General features: G+C 43.1%; 1 protein-coding gene across 1 annotated transcript; it reads left to right on the top strand.

Annotated features, from left to right (window-relative positions):
• The first annotated feature begins 8,133 nt into the window (after positions 1–8,133).
• Positions 8,134–9,154, top strand: Rnf152 (ring finger protein 152). The gene has a single exon (XM_052201098.1). It carries the CDS (start codon positions 8,265–8,267, stop codon positions 8,874–8,876), a length of 612 nt encoding a protein of 203 aa, XP_052057058.1. The 5' UTR covers positions 8,134–8,264; the 3' UTR covers positions 8,877–9,154.
• The last annotated feature ends 2,522 nt before the right edge of the window (positions 9,155–11,676 follow it).

Raw genomic sequence — 11,676 nt, 5'->3', positions numbered from 1 at the left:
CCCACTTCCTAAAGGCTACACAGTCCAGCACACTTGTGGTATCGATGGGAAAGAACACTGTAAATGTGAGATACTGGGGCATTCCAGATGGAAAGTGTAGAGACTTCTAGTGCAGGCTACCATAAATAGCTTAGATGCTACTTCTCATCTCATGTGTGTGTGTGTGTGTGTGTGTGTGTGTGTGTGTGTGTGTCTATATATATATTTTAAGGTCACTAATACAATCTACTTGAATTATTGTTTGGTTTTGAGTATACAAATCATCAGCTAAACAAGCACTCTGTTGGAGTGCCAGGCTGTCAGAAACCCAGCAGTACACCATACAGTGCTTCAAGTCCTTTAAGGCACCATCTAGTCCAGATGCAATTTGCCCAAGGTAACTTGCTATTTAAGCGTGGAATTATATCTAAAATCCTTATCTCCTATTGCAAATGGTATTGATTGTTGGTTAGATATGCAAACAAAACCAGTGATCATCATGATTTGTGTAATATTGAATGTGGCTTTAGTGGGTAAGTGTCTTGGTTATAGTACACTTTTTTAGCATGTAGTAACAGCTGAGGCTAGGTCTGGTCCATTTTTCTTTTGCTAATTTGACTTATGCCGAGTATATCACATGGTGAACAAACACCATCTCTGGCAGCCTTGGCTGCTTGATAGGTTAGGTTTCTCAGTGAGAGGATTGTCATGTTTTAATACAGGGCTCCTAGCCATAGCACACCCTTGGATCCATGGCATATACAGGCATGTAGGGCAACTAGGCTGTGGCTAGGACAGTGACTCTGGGGTGAGTAAACTCCAGGAGGTGGGGCTCACCTGGTGGAAGGTCGCTGGAGGCAGTGAATGTCATAGGTATTCTGTTACTCTTCTTCCTGTTTAACCACTGAAATTCCACCCCACCCTCTCTACTTCCACCATCCTGTCAACCACCAGCACTGTCAGTGTCTCCTTCCCCATTTTTCTCCATCATTTAAGACTTTTAAAGGATAGCTTTACTCTAGACTCTTGGCTTCTTCAAGTACAAAAAGTCAGAATACTCTAAAGAGAAATTGTACAGAGTGGAACTTATGCAGTGAATCTTCAGTTGAACTTTGTCATGATGCAGTATCTGCTGCCTCACTGCATCAAAGCTGTGGCTACTGTTCCCCCAAGTGGACTATCGATGCATGAAGGGCCCCATGTCCTGGAAGGATTGTTCCATGCTGCAAGAAAGCTAGAAGCCAAGGACGTGCCTGGTGTCAGGCGGGTACATTTGTTATGACACACTACAACAAATAAGTAGTCTGGCCAGGTGAAGTACCAGATAAAACAGAATGATATTTTTTTTACCCAATCTTATTTTAAATATCTCACTTAAGCACTGGATAGATGGTGTATCTCAGAGAGATAAGCTGTTTCAGTAGGAAAAAAAAAGAGAAACAATGTGGCGCAAAGTTCAATCTTTGAGTCTTCTTTTAATGCAACCATTACATTTAGGTCTTTCTGTAGAACATCAAGTGTGGCCAGTATAGATCAAGTGGATGTAACCACTTCATGCTGTGGTTCTCCAGAGGTTTCCTCGTTATCCCCATAGCTGGTGACGCCTATCTGTGAATGGAGTGAGCCATCCTGGATTGTCTGGTTCATTAGCATCTACTGTGTTCATGTATAGGTTCATGTGCTGGACTTGCACAAAGCTATTAGAACTGTAAAAAGTCAAGGTCACAGACCTTTGCTATTTCACCTCACACTGCATTTATGCAAATACATCACTGTTTCGGAAAATATTTAAAACAATGGACCTGCCAACTCTCCGAGGGGCCATGCTCCTGTACTCATACTGCCACTAGATTTTCTTCAGCCATAATTTCAGAGCCAATTGATAATGATAAAAGCTTTATCCCAATATTCCTAATTTTGTGAAATCATAGCTACGTGTGGCTGTTAAATGCCATGCAGGTTCACATTCGTAGCCATCTTCCTTCTCCTTCTACCCTAAGATGAGTGCTCTCTCTCTCTCTCTCTCTCTCTCTCTAACTCTTAGCTCTGCCTCCCTTTTCCCTGTCCAATCACAGGCCTCCTCTGCACTTATGTAAATGGACAGGGAAAATCCTGCAACATGTCACCACACCTGTAGTTTTATAAAGATGGACAAATCACAAAGTAATATGAAATAGTTCCAGTTCCCTGATACCAAAGGTCCCTAAAGCTGTAGTAATACCCTCACAGACCTTAGTTAATCTGCATAGTGTGAAAATGATATTGTACATATAACCAGGTACTGTTTTAGGAAAACATGCTTGAAAATAAGTTTTGTCTTGAAAGCTGTTTCCTTGGCTACTGTTCCTTATTGTGTGGTCTGTTTTTTTCTTTGATTTTTAGTTTAGGTTCTTTGAAAAAAATAAATTGCAGTGACACTTAACAAATTGGTCCAATATATTCCAGCCTATACTTGTTCTTGTGCATTCTACCAAAGTTCTCATGCACTTTAAAATTTCATGAGTATTTTATTTGAGTACACCATCTTGCTCTCAAGGAAGGCAATGCCAAACTCAAATTCCCAAGGCAATTGCTGGTGTGAATGTTTGTATAACACACTTGACAAGAGCTTTGAGCTTCGCCAGCCTCAGTGGACAGAGCTCTTATTCCCTCTCCTTGCTTCTTTTGACTTAATGATGAAAGAGAAGATGATTCATCATTAGCTTCAGGCCAGAGCCTCTTCTGCCTAACTGATTACCATCATTGCTAATCGTATTCCAGAAAACAAACTCTAACACCTTACAGCCGGCCTGAGCACAGAACAAAGCTGCTTGTAAATTAGAGCTGCCACTGTCAAACCACTTTAGGAGGTGTGCCATCAAAAATAAGAACAGGTTTCTTCTCTGCTTCTGTGGAACTTGGGTGGAGTTGGAAACTGAGTAGCAGAATCTAATTTTAAGGGAAGTTAACATTAAAATTAAGTGAGCATTTCTCTGAGCACGAATTCTTGAATCAGGTTGCATGTTGGCTTTATTGAAAAATGATGGTGCTGCAGGCCTTGGAGCAGGGCCAGGCAGAAGATTTGCATTTGCGCTGGCAAGCTGTGCAAAGTGGTATCTCTCTGATAACCAGGAAGTGCCTGTGGGTAATTTTCCTGGGCAAATCCCTACTGCAGTGCTCTGAGCAGAGAGGTAAACTCATTTGACCTTCATCCTGGCTCCACCATCTCCATGGGGCTGATGAGGTCACATAGGCTCAGAGAAGCTAAGTGACTCGTCCTCCTGTGGCAGTCAGAGGTGACAAAGACAGAGATAAGAAAGTCAGACTGATTGCACCTGACCTTGCACTCATTATACTGTTCCCTGAGCCATTACTTAGAAGATGAGGTAAATTATACGGAGGAACATTGGTAAATTATATGGAGTACATTGACATGTTTGGTTTGCTACCATAAAACGTTTGTCTCCAACTGTGTTTACAGTGATGGTGTTTTCTTGGGTATATTGTTAAGAAATGGTCTCTCATAAAATTTCAGCAATCTGTCATTTTAATAGTTTCTTGTGATTCTTTTTCCTGTTGCCATAGCTCAAATTTGCCTCTTCTTTGTATACATCCACACCTATGGGCCATGCTATCTCCTTTGCCCATGTGTGCGTTCACATCGATGGGTCATGCTATGGCCTGAATTATGTCAGTGAGTTTGACACTAATAGTAGCTAAGAGTGTGATTCATAAACACACCTTGAGGAGTATTGGATTTGTTTTCTTTTAGAAAAGTAAAGTAATTATCCTAGGTACACAGAAGGAGTGTTACTGGATCCATATCTAGCTGTTCTCCAGTCAGAAGCCAGTGCTCAGCAGACAAAACTTTGGGAAGGAAAGATGCAAGTTTAATTGTTGGCAGGCATCCTGAGAAGATGGCTGGGCTGTTGTCTTCAAAGCTTCATGGTAGCCCAGGCACTGAAAGCATTTGTTTTTTTTTTACAGAGAGGGGGAAAAAAAAGAGACAAGTACCAAGAAGACAAGGAAAACCCAAGGTCTTCCTTCTCGGGCTGTGTGTGTGTGTGTGTGTGTGTGTGTGTGTGTGTGTGTGTCCCTTTTGTGTTTGTGCTTCTGTAGACCTGACCTCTTGGGACTTGTTCCTGTAGTTTCTTGAGCAAATGTCCCTTCCTTGCAAATTCAACCTCACAGCAATTGACACATTCCATATCAGTTGACAGAGAATAAGGACAGTGACCTGCTCTGATGTAATTTGAAGCTCACCATGTTATGGGCTTTATAAATTTACAGAAAGATTCTTCAGCAGTTAGCATTGCAATAATTTAGGACTGGCTTCTCTTACAAGGTGAGGCGTAAAGAGGGCAAGCAACCTTGCTAGGGCAGAGGGAAAGCCACCCACAGAGCCCTGGCCGCCTCGCCAGGACTTGGTCTCTCTATTCTGCAGCAGTGCACCCACTCTCGTCTTTCTTGAGTCTGTGGCTCACACTCCTGTAACTATCCTTGATTCTCTTGTGTCCTGCATTGACTTGCCCACTGTGGTTTAAATACCTTTCTGGAACTTGCTGTGGGATATATCCCAAGCAAACTCACGGCATGTTACCTCTGTTTCTCTCAGTGACACAGTGATGTCCCTTTCAAGGCTTTGCTCTGACTTCTTCATACTGTGATCTCTTCATTGCCATTTATTGTCTGACCCTACTCCATTCAAGTAAGAACTCAGTTCTCTTTAAGGAGACAGTAGCCACTAAGACTTTGACTGGGCTCTGATGAGTATATGGGTAACACAAGTTGGACTTGGGTTTTCTGGGGGGGCTCATAAGGGTAGGAGGGGGAACCTGGGAGGAATGGAAATCAAGTGCTGCCAATCTGATTAACGAATTAGAGCTATAGTGTTGTGGAGAGCTTGAATGTTGCAGGTCATCCAGAGGGTAATAACCTTACCTTAAGTTATCTGTAGCCCTGAAACAACCATTCCTTTCCCACTTCTGTGTCAGAGTTAACATCCTGTGACTATCTAATGATGGAGAGGAAGTTACAGCAAGATTAGAAAAGCTTTTCTATAGGTCTAAGATACCATTTGATGACCTTCTTAGCTTGTGGGTTGGAGCAAACTTGTGGTTTGCTGTACCCACCTCTCAGATGTGGCCGCCCCCAATATATTTTAAATTTGCCTCCAATTATAAGTTTCTTTGTTCCATGAAACTGCGAAACTCTTTCCACATTGAAATAATGGAATTTGGGGTAACCTAAATCTGTGTTCCCAGGCCATGATCATTCAAAATTGTTCCAGAATAAACTACCCATTGTTTCTCTTCAGATGAGGGCTGTGCTTTTTTGTGTTAATGTCCATAAAACCTCTTAGCATATTGCATCGAGTCTTGTTTACTCAAGCCATGGCTCCTCTCTGTCTAACCTGATAGTCTATTCACAGATCTTCTCCATCTGACCCAGATAGATCAGTCTTACTATTAAACTTTTTGGTGTTTTTCCATTGCTTGGTATAAAGCCCTGTGCCTGGCACATACTCCTGGCCACAGTCCTCCATCTATAGCCTGTGTTGTCTTCGGTCCCTGAGGAGTCTGCTCTCCTGGCCTATGGAAGAGAACTCAGAGTGTAGGCGTTATGAGAAGTAACTTATTTATTTTATCTCCATACTGGAGATAACCTGGGATTTCACTCTATCACTGTGCTATTTCTCCAGCCTTAAGTTATCTGTTGATGATCCTAGGTATTGAATCCAGGACTCATTATATGCAAGGGAAACATTCTAGTGCTATGCTGGAGTTTCTTTCCATCAAAGGTGACTATGTCAAGACTGAACATAAGAGAAGGGTAAATCTGTAAGATTCTTTGAGAAGACACCTGTAAGTCATCCCAGTACTAGATCAAACTCTCTAACATGGGAGGTGGAGGAATCACTAGGTCACCGATGCTGTCTAATTTGGGACTATCTGTAGATAGACACTAAGTCTTAGCTACAAAGGCAGATCTAAAACCCCAGGCCGAGTGGCATGCACTTGTCATCCTAGTGATGACACGTGGGAGGGGAAGGCAGGAGGGCTCACTAGCCAGCTATGTCTAGACTCTTGGTGAAATTCCAGGCCGATAAGAGATGGTGTCTCAAAACAAAAAGTGGAAGGTGTCTGAAGGTTCCCTGGAGGTTCCCTGTGAGTCCGGTGTGCATGTGAACATACATGAAGGGATGTGCTCAAACATATATGTATATTCACACAGTGCTGGACACAGATTCACCTTGTACATGATAGACCCCTCAGATCAGTGACTAGAGATGTTGGTTCTGATAGGGACTTTTGGAATGCTGTATTGTTAATTTTAGTTTTAGTAACATATCAAAATAGTGGCTTTAAAAACACAAGTATGTTTCTCTTTTAATTGCTTGATTTGTTTTCAGTGATTAATTTTTGTATTGCATGTCTATTATGCATATCTTTCATGAGGCTCCTCCTACCTTTTTTGAGGCAAGGTCTCACTGTTTTCACTGCTGTGCTGTGTGTTAGCTGGCTTCATGTTTCTGGCAAGTTCTGTCCCTGCTTCTGGTCTTACGGTACTTAAGAACGCTGGTATTACAGAGGTGGGGGGACTTTTCATGGGTTCTGCGATCTGAACTGAGGCTGCCAGGCCTCCGTAACAGGTGCATTTACACTCTGAGCCATCTCTTTCTGCAAAGTAGGCTGCTTTTCATGAATTCTAAAATTTTATTTTAACAATGTATATATCTAAGAGGAAATTAAATTAGAAATATGAAAAGTTCAGGCAGACAGTTCTTTCCAGAATCACGACTCCATGCAAAAAAGCAGGACATGGGTGCTTTCTGACAGAAAGCAGACCCGAGCAGCCTTCCTCGAAAACCTGAGGAGCAGAGCGGCGGCCCTCAAACCTCATTGCGTTTCAATAAGTATGCCTCCTGATACTGGGGAGGCCTATGCACTTTTGCTATGTATAATATATAGTCTTCCCGTTAGTTCTTCACTAATAATTGTGATGAGTGAGGTTTTTGCTTTTAGGAGCTAGGGGCTGGGACTTGCTGTAGAGCACCTTTCTAGCATGTGTAGCCCTGGGTTCATTCCCCATTACTACTGAAAATCTCACCAAGTTTAACTTTTAGGCAGGCAAGCCTAAGTAATCATGTAGTGAGAGATCAGACTTGAGCTTCCTCTGTGGAGTTGGCCTGTAGTTCTTCCAGACCCACTGCTGCCTTGCTTTTGCCATGGGCTTCTCCTCTTGTTCTTTTGGCCACTTTTAAGATGATTTGATAAGAATGGTCTCACTAAAGGTGTTTGGAGAAAGAGATCAAAAGATGAACTTTGAGTTTCTGCCTGTGGGGGTATTTTGGTCGCCTCTGAGAAAGGAGCACACTTTTTGCCTGCCTAGGAATATCACAATGAAACCCCTTCTTTTGTGTAACCCACATATGTAGTAAAGAAAGGAATGAGGCTGACAAATCACCTTCCTGCCGTGAGGAGCAGGGGTCGCATCTCTAGCACCCGGGTGTGGTGATGTCCTTCAAACCTAGCACTCAGCGAGCAAAGACAGGACAGGTAAGCAAGTTGGCCAGGCTGGCTGGCGAGCAGGCCATGGATGAGTCCTTGCCTCAACAAAATAGTTTGGAGGGAAACTGAGGAAAACTCCCGACAGTAGCCTTGGGCCCACATGTACATGGGCATACATACATGTGCATGCACCGACAATGGAAAAAAAAGAAAAGAAACAGTAAACGTTGAAGCGATGGGATGTGTTAATTATCAGGAGTTACTCGTTACACGGTATAAGCATGTATTGAAACATCACATTGTGGCCCACAAATTCATGGTTATTATATATATATTATACTGACAATGAAAATGACGAAGCTTAAAGACACAATGAAAGAAAGAAATGGTCGTAAAACAAGTAAGCTGTCCTTACACGGGCTCTATAAAGTTCCCCGTATCTAGTTGTGAAGTTTTACAGGGAAGTAAAGAAAGCAAGAAATTGTGTTTGATTTCCTCCTGGGCATTCCAGGAAGCCTACAGTCTCACCAGCAGGATGATTTTCTTGTGTTTGACCCAGGAAGAAGATTTTTGAGCCATGATGTGTTTTAACTAATTCACATTGAAAGCTTTTAAAATGGATTAACTAGTTTCATCTGCATTATTTTTCTCCCCCAGAAATTAGCACATGTGTGGATGCTGGATGCCCCGTGAGCTTGCTGACTCCCTGTTGACCTTGAGAAGAGGGATCCAGAGTCGTGACATTTGAGAACCGGAAACCTTCCTGTTGGCCCTGCCCTTTGGCTCCTGATCACGATGGAGACACTCTCCCAGGATTCCCTGCTGGAATGTCAGATCTGTTTTAATTATTACAGCCCCCGACGGAGGCCCAAGTTGCTGGATTGCAAGCACACCTGCTGCTCAGTGTGCCTCCAGCAGATGAGGACCAGCCAGAAGGACGTGAGGTGCCCCTGGTGCCGTGGCATCACCAAGTTGCCCCCGGGCTTCTCTGTATCACAGCTGCCCGATGACCCCGAGGTCTTGGCAGTCATCGCCATACCACACACTTCCGAGCACACCCCGGTCTTCATCAAACTTCCAAGCAATGGGTGCTACATGCTGCCCCTGCCCATCTCCAAGGAGCGCACACTTCTGCCTGGAGACATGGGCTGCCGCCTGCTGCCAGGGAGCCAACAGAAGTCGCTCACTGTGGTGACCATCCCTGCAGAACAGCAGCCCCTGCAGGATGGAGCTCCCCAGGAGGCTGTGGAGGAGGAGCCTGACAGACGGGGCGTGGTGAAGAGTTCCACGTGGTCTGGCGTGTGCACTGTGATCCTGGTGGCCTGTGTTTTGGTCTTCCTCCTGGGCATTGTGCTACACAACATGTCCTGCATCTCTAAGCGCTTCACTGTGATATCCTGTGGTTGAAGCCTTTCACAGGGATGCCTCTTGCGGGTGCCAACTTAGGGGGTGAGCAGGTGTTGGTGATGGGATCCCTATGATGAAATGGGTGTGACACTGATCTTTTGGTGCAAGCGCTGGCCTGCAATTGGTCACTTGATTCACCTAAAGACAAGGGCAGAGGGTGAGGTCTCAGCAAGATCCCAGGAGAACAGTTTGGAGATGGTGACAGCTATGAAGATGTTTGCATGCTTCCTCATAATTCTGTATCCAATGGGCTGTAGCTTATGATTTTCCAAAATCATGGTCCCAAGCTAGACTTTTCTACTTATACATGAAACTGTATATGTGGGTGCAATAGCTCTCTAAATACGGTAGACGGTAGGTTAAAACAGATGCTGTGTACACAAGTAGAATTAAACCTCAAGTCCATGGTTAAAATACAAACCAGTGAAGACCCAGAACTGGCTGCTGTGTGTGCAAAATCATTTGTGCATGATTGCGCATGTGCTCACGCATGCGTGGGTACATGAGTGTGTGTGTGTGTGTGTGTGTGTGTGTGTGACTGAACCCTGGTCTTCATAAACTTTTTATACATTTTGAATGGCACCCAAATCAAAATAATAAAAACAGACCTTTTGGCTGTTTGAAGAAAATGTTCACACACATGTCTCCAGTGCTTTGTCAAGTTCCTTCATTTCTCTTCATCTGTGACTTAAGCTTGCTATGTGCTTGTTAAGTTGAAAGCCCAACAGGCGAGTGGTGGACAAGGACATATGGGCAATGCTTAATTCCCCAAGAAACCTATATGCCAATCTTTCTCAAGCCATTTCACAAGATAAGAATTTAAAATGTAAATATCATGAATCTCTGTGTGTATTCTGTGTGTGTCATGCGATTTATCTCAGGTTTTTGTGTTTTTCCTGAAGAATCCTGAGAGAAAGACTTTGTGGGCGTGCATAAGCCAGGTATCTAAAACACCAGCTTCCTGGACGGTGCCTGGATCTTTCCTGGAATCCCCACACATCACCTCCAACAGCCACCAGCCACTTTGCTGTGTGTAGTGATCCCGTGTCAGTAAAGGCTCGGACAGAGCATCAGAAGAACTCTTCATTTTCCCTCAGTTTGAAGGGCTTTGTGTGAAAGTCACAAGTGTTGCTACTCAGTGGCACACCTAGATGGGCACTGTAACGGACAGTCCTTGATGACCTTTTCTTTGAAAGACTTTCCTGTAAGAGTTAACCTGCTTAGAACTCAATTTCATCTTGTTGGAATCAGCAAGAAAGTGTTTTGTATTTCAAGTGTTTCTACTGCCAACAGTAGCATGGTGAACAAAGATTCATGTTCTCTACGTAAGTGAACTAGTCTCTCAGGAGTGCCCAACTATTTTCAAATGTGAATTCTTGAAGAAAGATCTGTTAGCATAAAAGGAACAGTCCCTGTCCCTGGCTGTGTGTGCATTCGGAAAGTGTCGTGAGCGCTATAGTCCTCTTTGAACTTTGTTTGTGGAACAAATGATGTTTGTAAAGGACTCCACTCAGCTGTGTTCCTCTTTGCTGTTCTGTTGGATCCCTGAAATGGTGGGAAGGGTAGGAAAGGCAAAGGGAAGGCAACAGTGGCACAGGCTCTGAGCAAAGTCAGAAACAGCCCTGGAACGTGGAGGCAGTGATTGACATGGTAGCCTTCATCTTCAAGCTGCACAGCAGATGTGTGCTAAAGCGATGGCTTTGCAGTGAAATAGAACAATGGAGTAACATCTAGAGTACAATGCTAACGATTGGCATGAAAATTCAACATCAAATTATGAGCTCTGGTTTTTAAAATCTATCAAATTTGTAAGTCCTTTAGAAAAAAAAATGTATCTGAGGGCTCAACTAGAAATTAGGTTAAAATACCATTTTATCGTGTAAGCTATTGGGCATTATACAACGAATAATCTAGGATTTATTTGGTATTAATAATTTAGCTATCATTAGCTGAATACTATCTTCTATTATGTAACATAATATACTGTTGGGTTAGCGTCAATTTCTGAAACTCTCAGGCTGCTCTAATGCATGTCTGACCCACTTTCTATTTCTCTCTCAGGAGAAAACACACAGAGATAAAAATGTTGCATTAAAGAATGTTATGTTTCCAATGGATGTTACTCTTACAATTTTAAGCCAGGCCATATTTAAATTCATTTGTGAGAGATATCAGCATACCTCCCTGTACAGTAGAAAATGACTGATCCTATAGTACAGTGTGTGAAAATGTTCTAGTTGTTTAGGAGGTTATTTATAGGAACTAACATGTCTGTTGATATGGTGTCCTGTGGTTTTTATCGCAAAGCTGTATAGCAAAATTGTCCACATTACTCTTAAAAAAGTCCATGTTAGAGCTGTAATTAAGCAAACTCGATCGGCTCCCTGGTAGACTCTTGACCTTACAACCTGACAGTAACAACCCAAGTCAGAGTGTTTATATGTGTGCTTGATCTAAGAGACATTATTTAAAACTGTTGAAATGGATTCTGCCTGTGGTTTGCATATGTGCTTATAAGGATGTGTGTGTGTGTGTGTGTGTGTGTGTGTGTGTGTGAAAGGAGGGGGCGAGGAGGCCTGTCAACTTCTATATACGTGATGTTTCTGTTTCTTCTGGAATTTACCCACAATACTAAAAATTTATCTGTCCCATGTGGGGCAAGCAGCCAGGGCTTAGAGCCCCATGCCATGTCAGGAACAGCAGTTACAGCTGAAAGGAGCCTCTAGTGACTTCATCTTAAAGATGAGCTCACTGGGGTACGTAGAGAGCAGTAGTATGCAGGTTGTAATTCTATAGAAAG

The sequence above is a fragment of the Apodemus sylvaticus genome, chromosome 12 (assembly GCF_947179515.1).
Source record: "Apodemus sylvaticus chromosome 12, mApoSyl1.1, whole genome shotgun sequence".
In the NCBI taxonomy this organism is placed as follows: Eukaryota; Metazoa; Chordata; class Mammalia; order Rodentia; family Muridae; genus Apodemus; species Apodemus sylvaticus.
Note: the sequence above shows the minus strand (reverse complement) of the source record. Positions and strands in the feature narration are given on the sequence as shown.

What these genes read in the sequence shown, in the direction of transcription:
- Rnf152 (XM_052201098.1), top strand. Translation starts at nt 8,265, where the DNA reads ATGGAGACACTCTCCCAGGATTCCCTGCTGGAATGTCAGATCTGTTTT.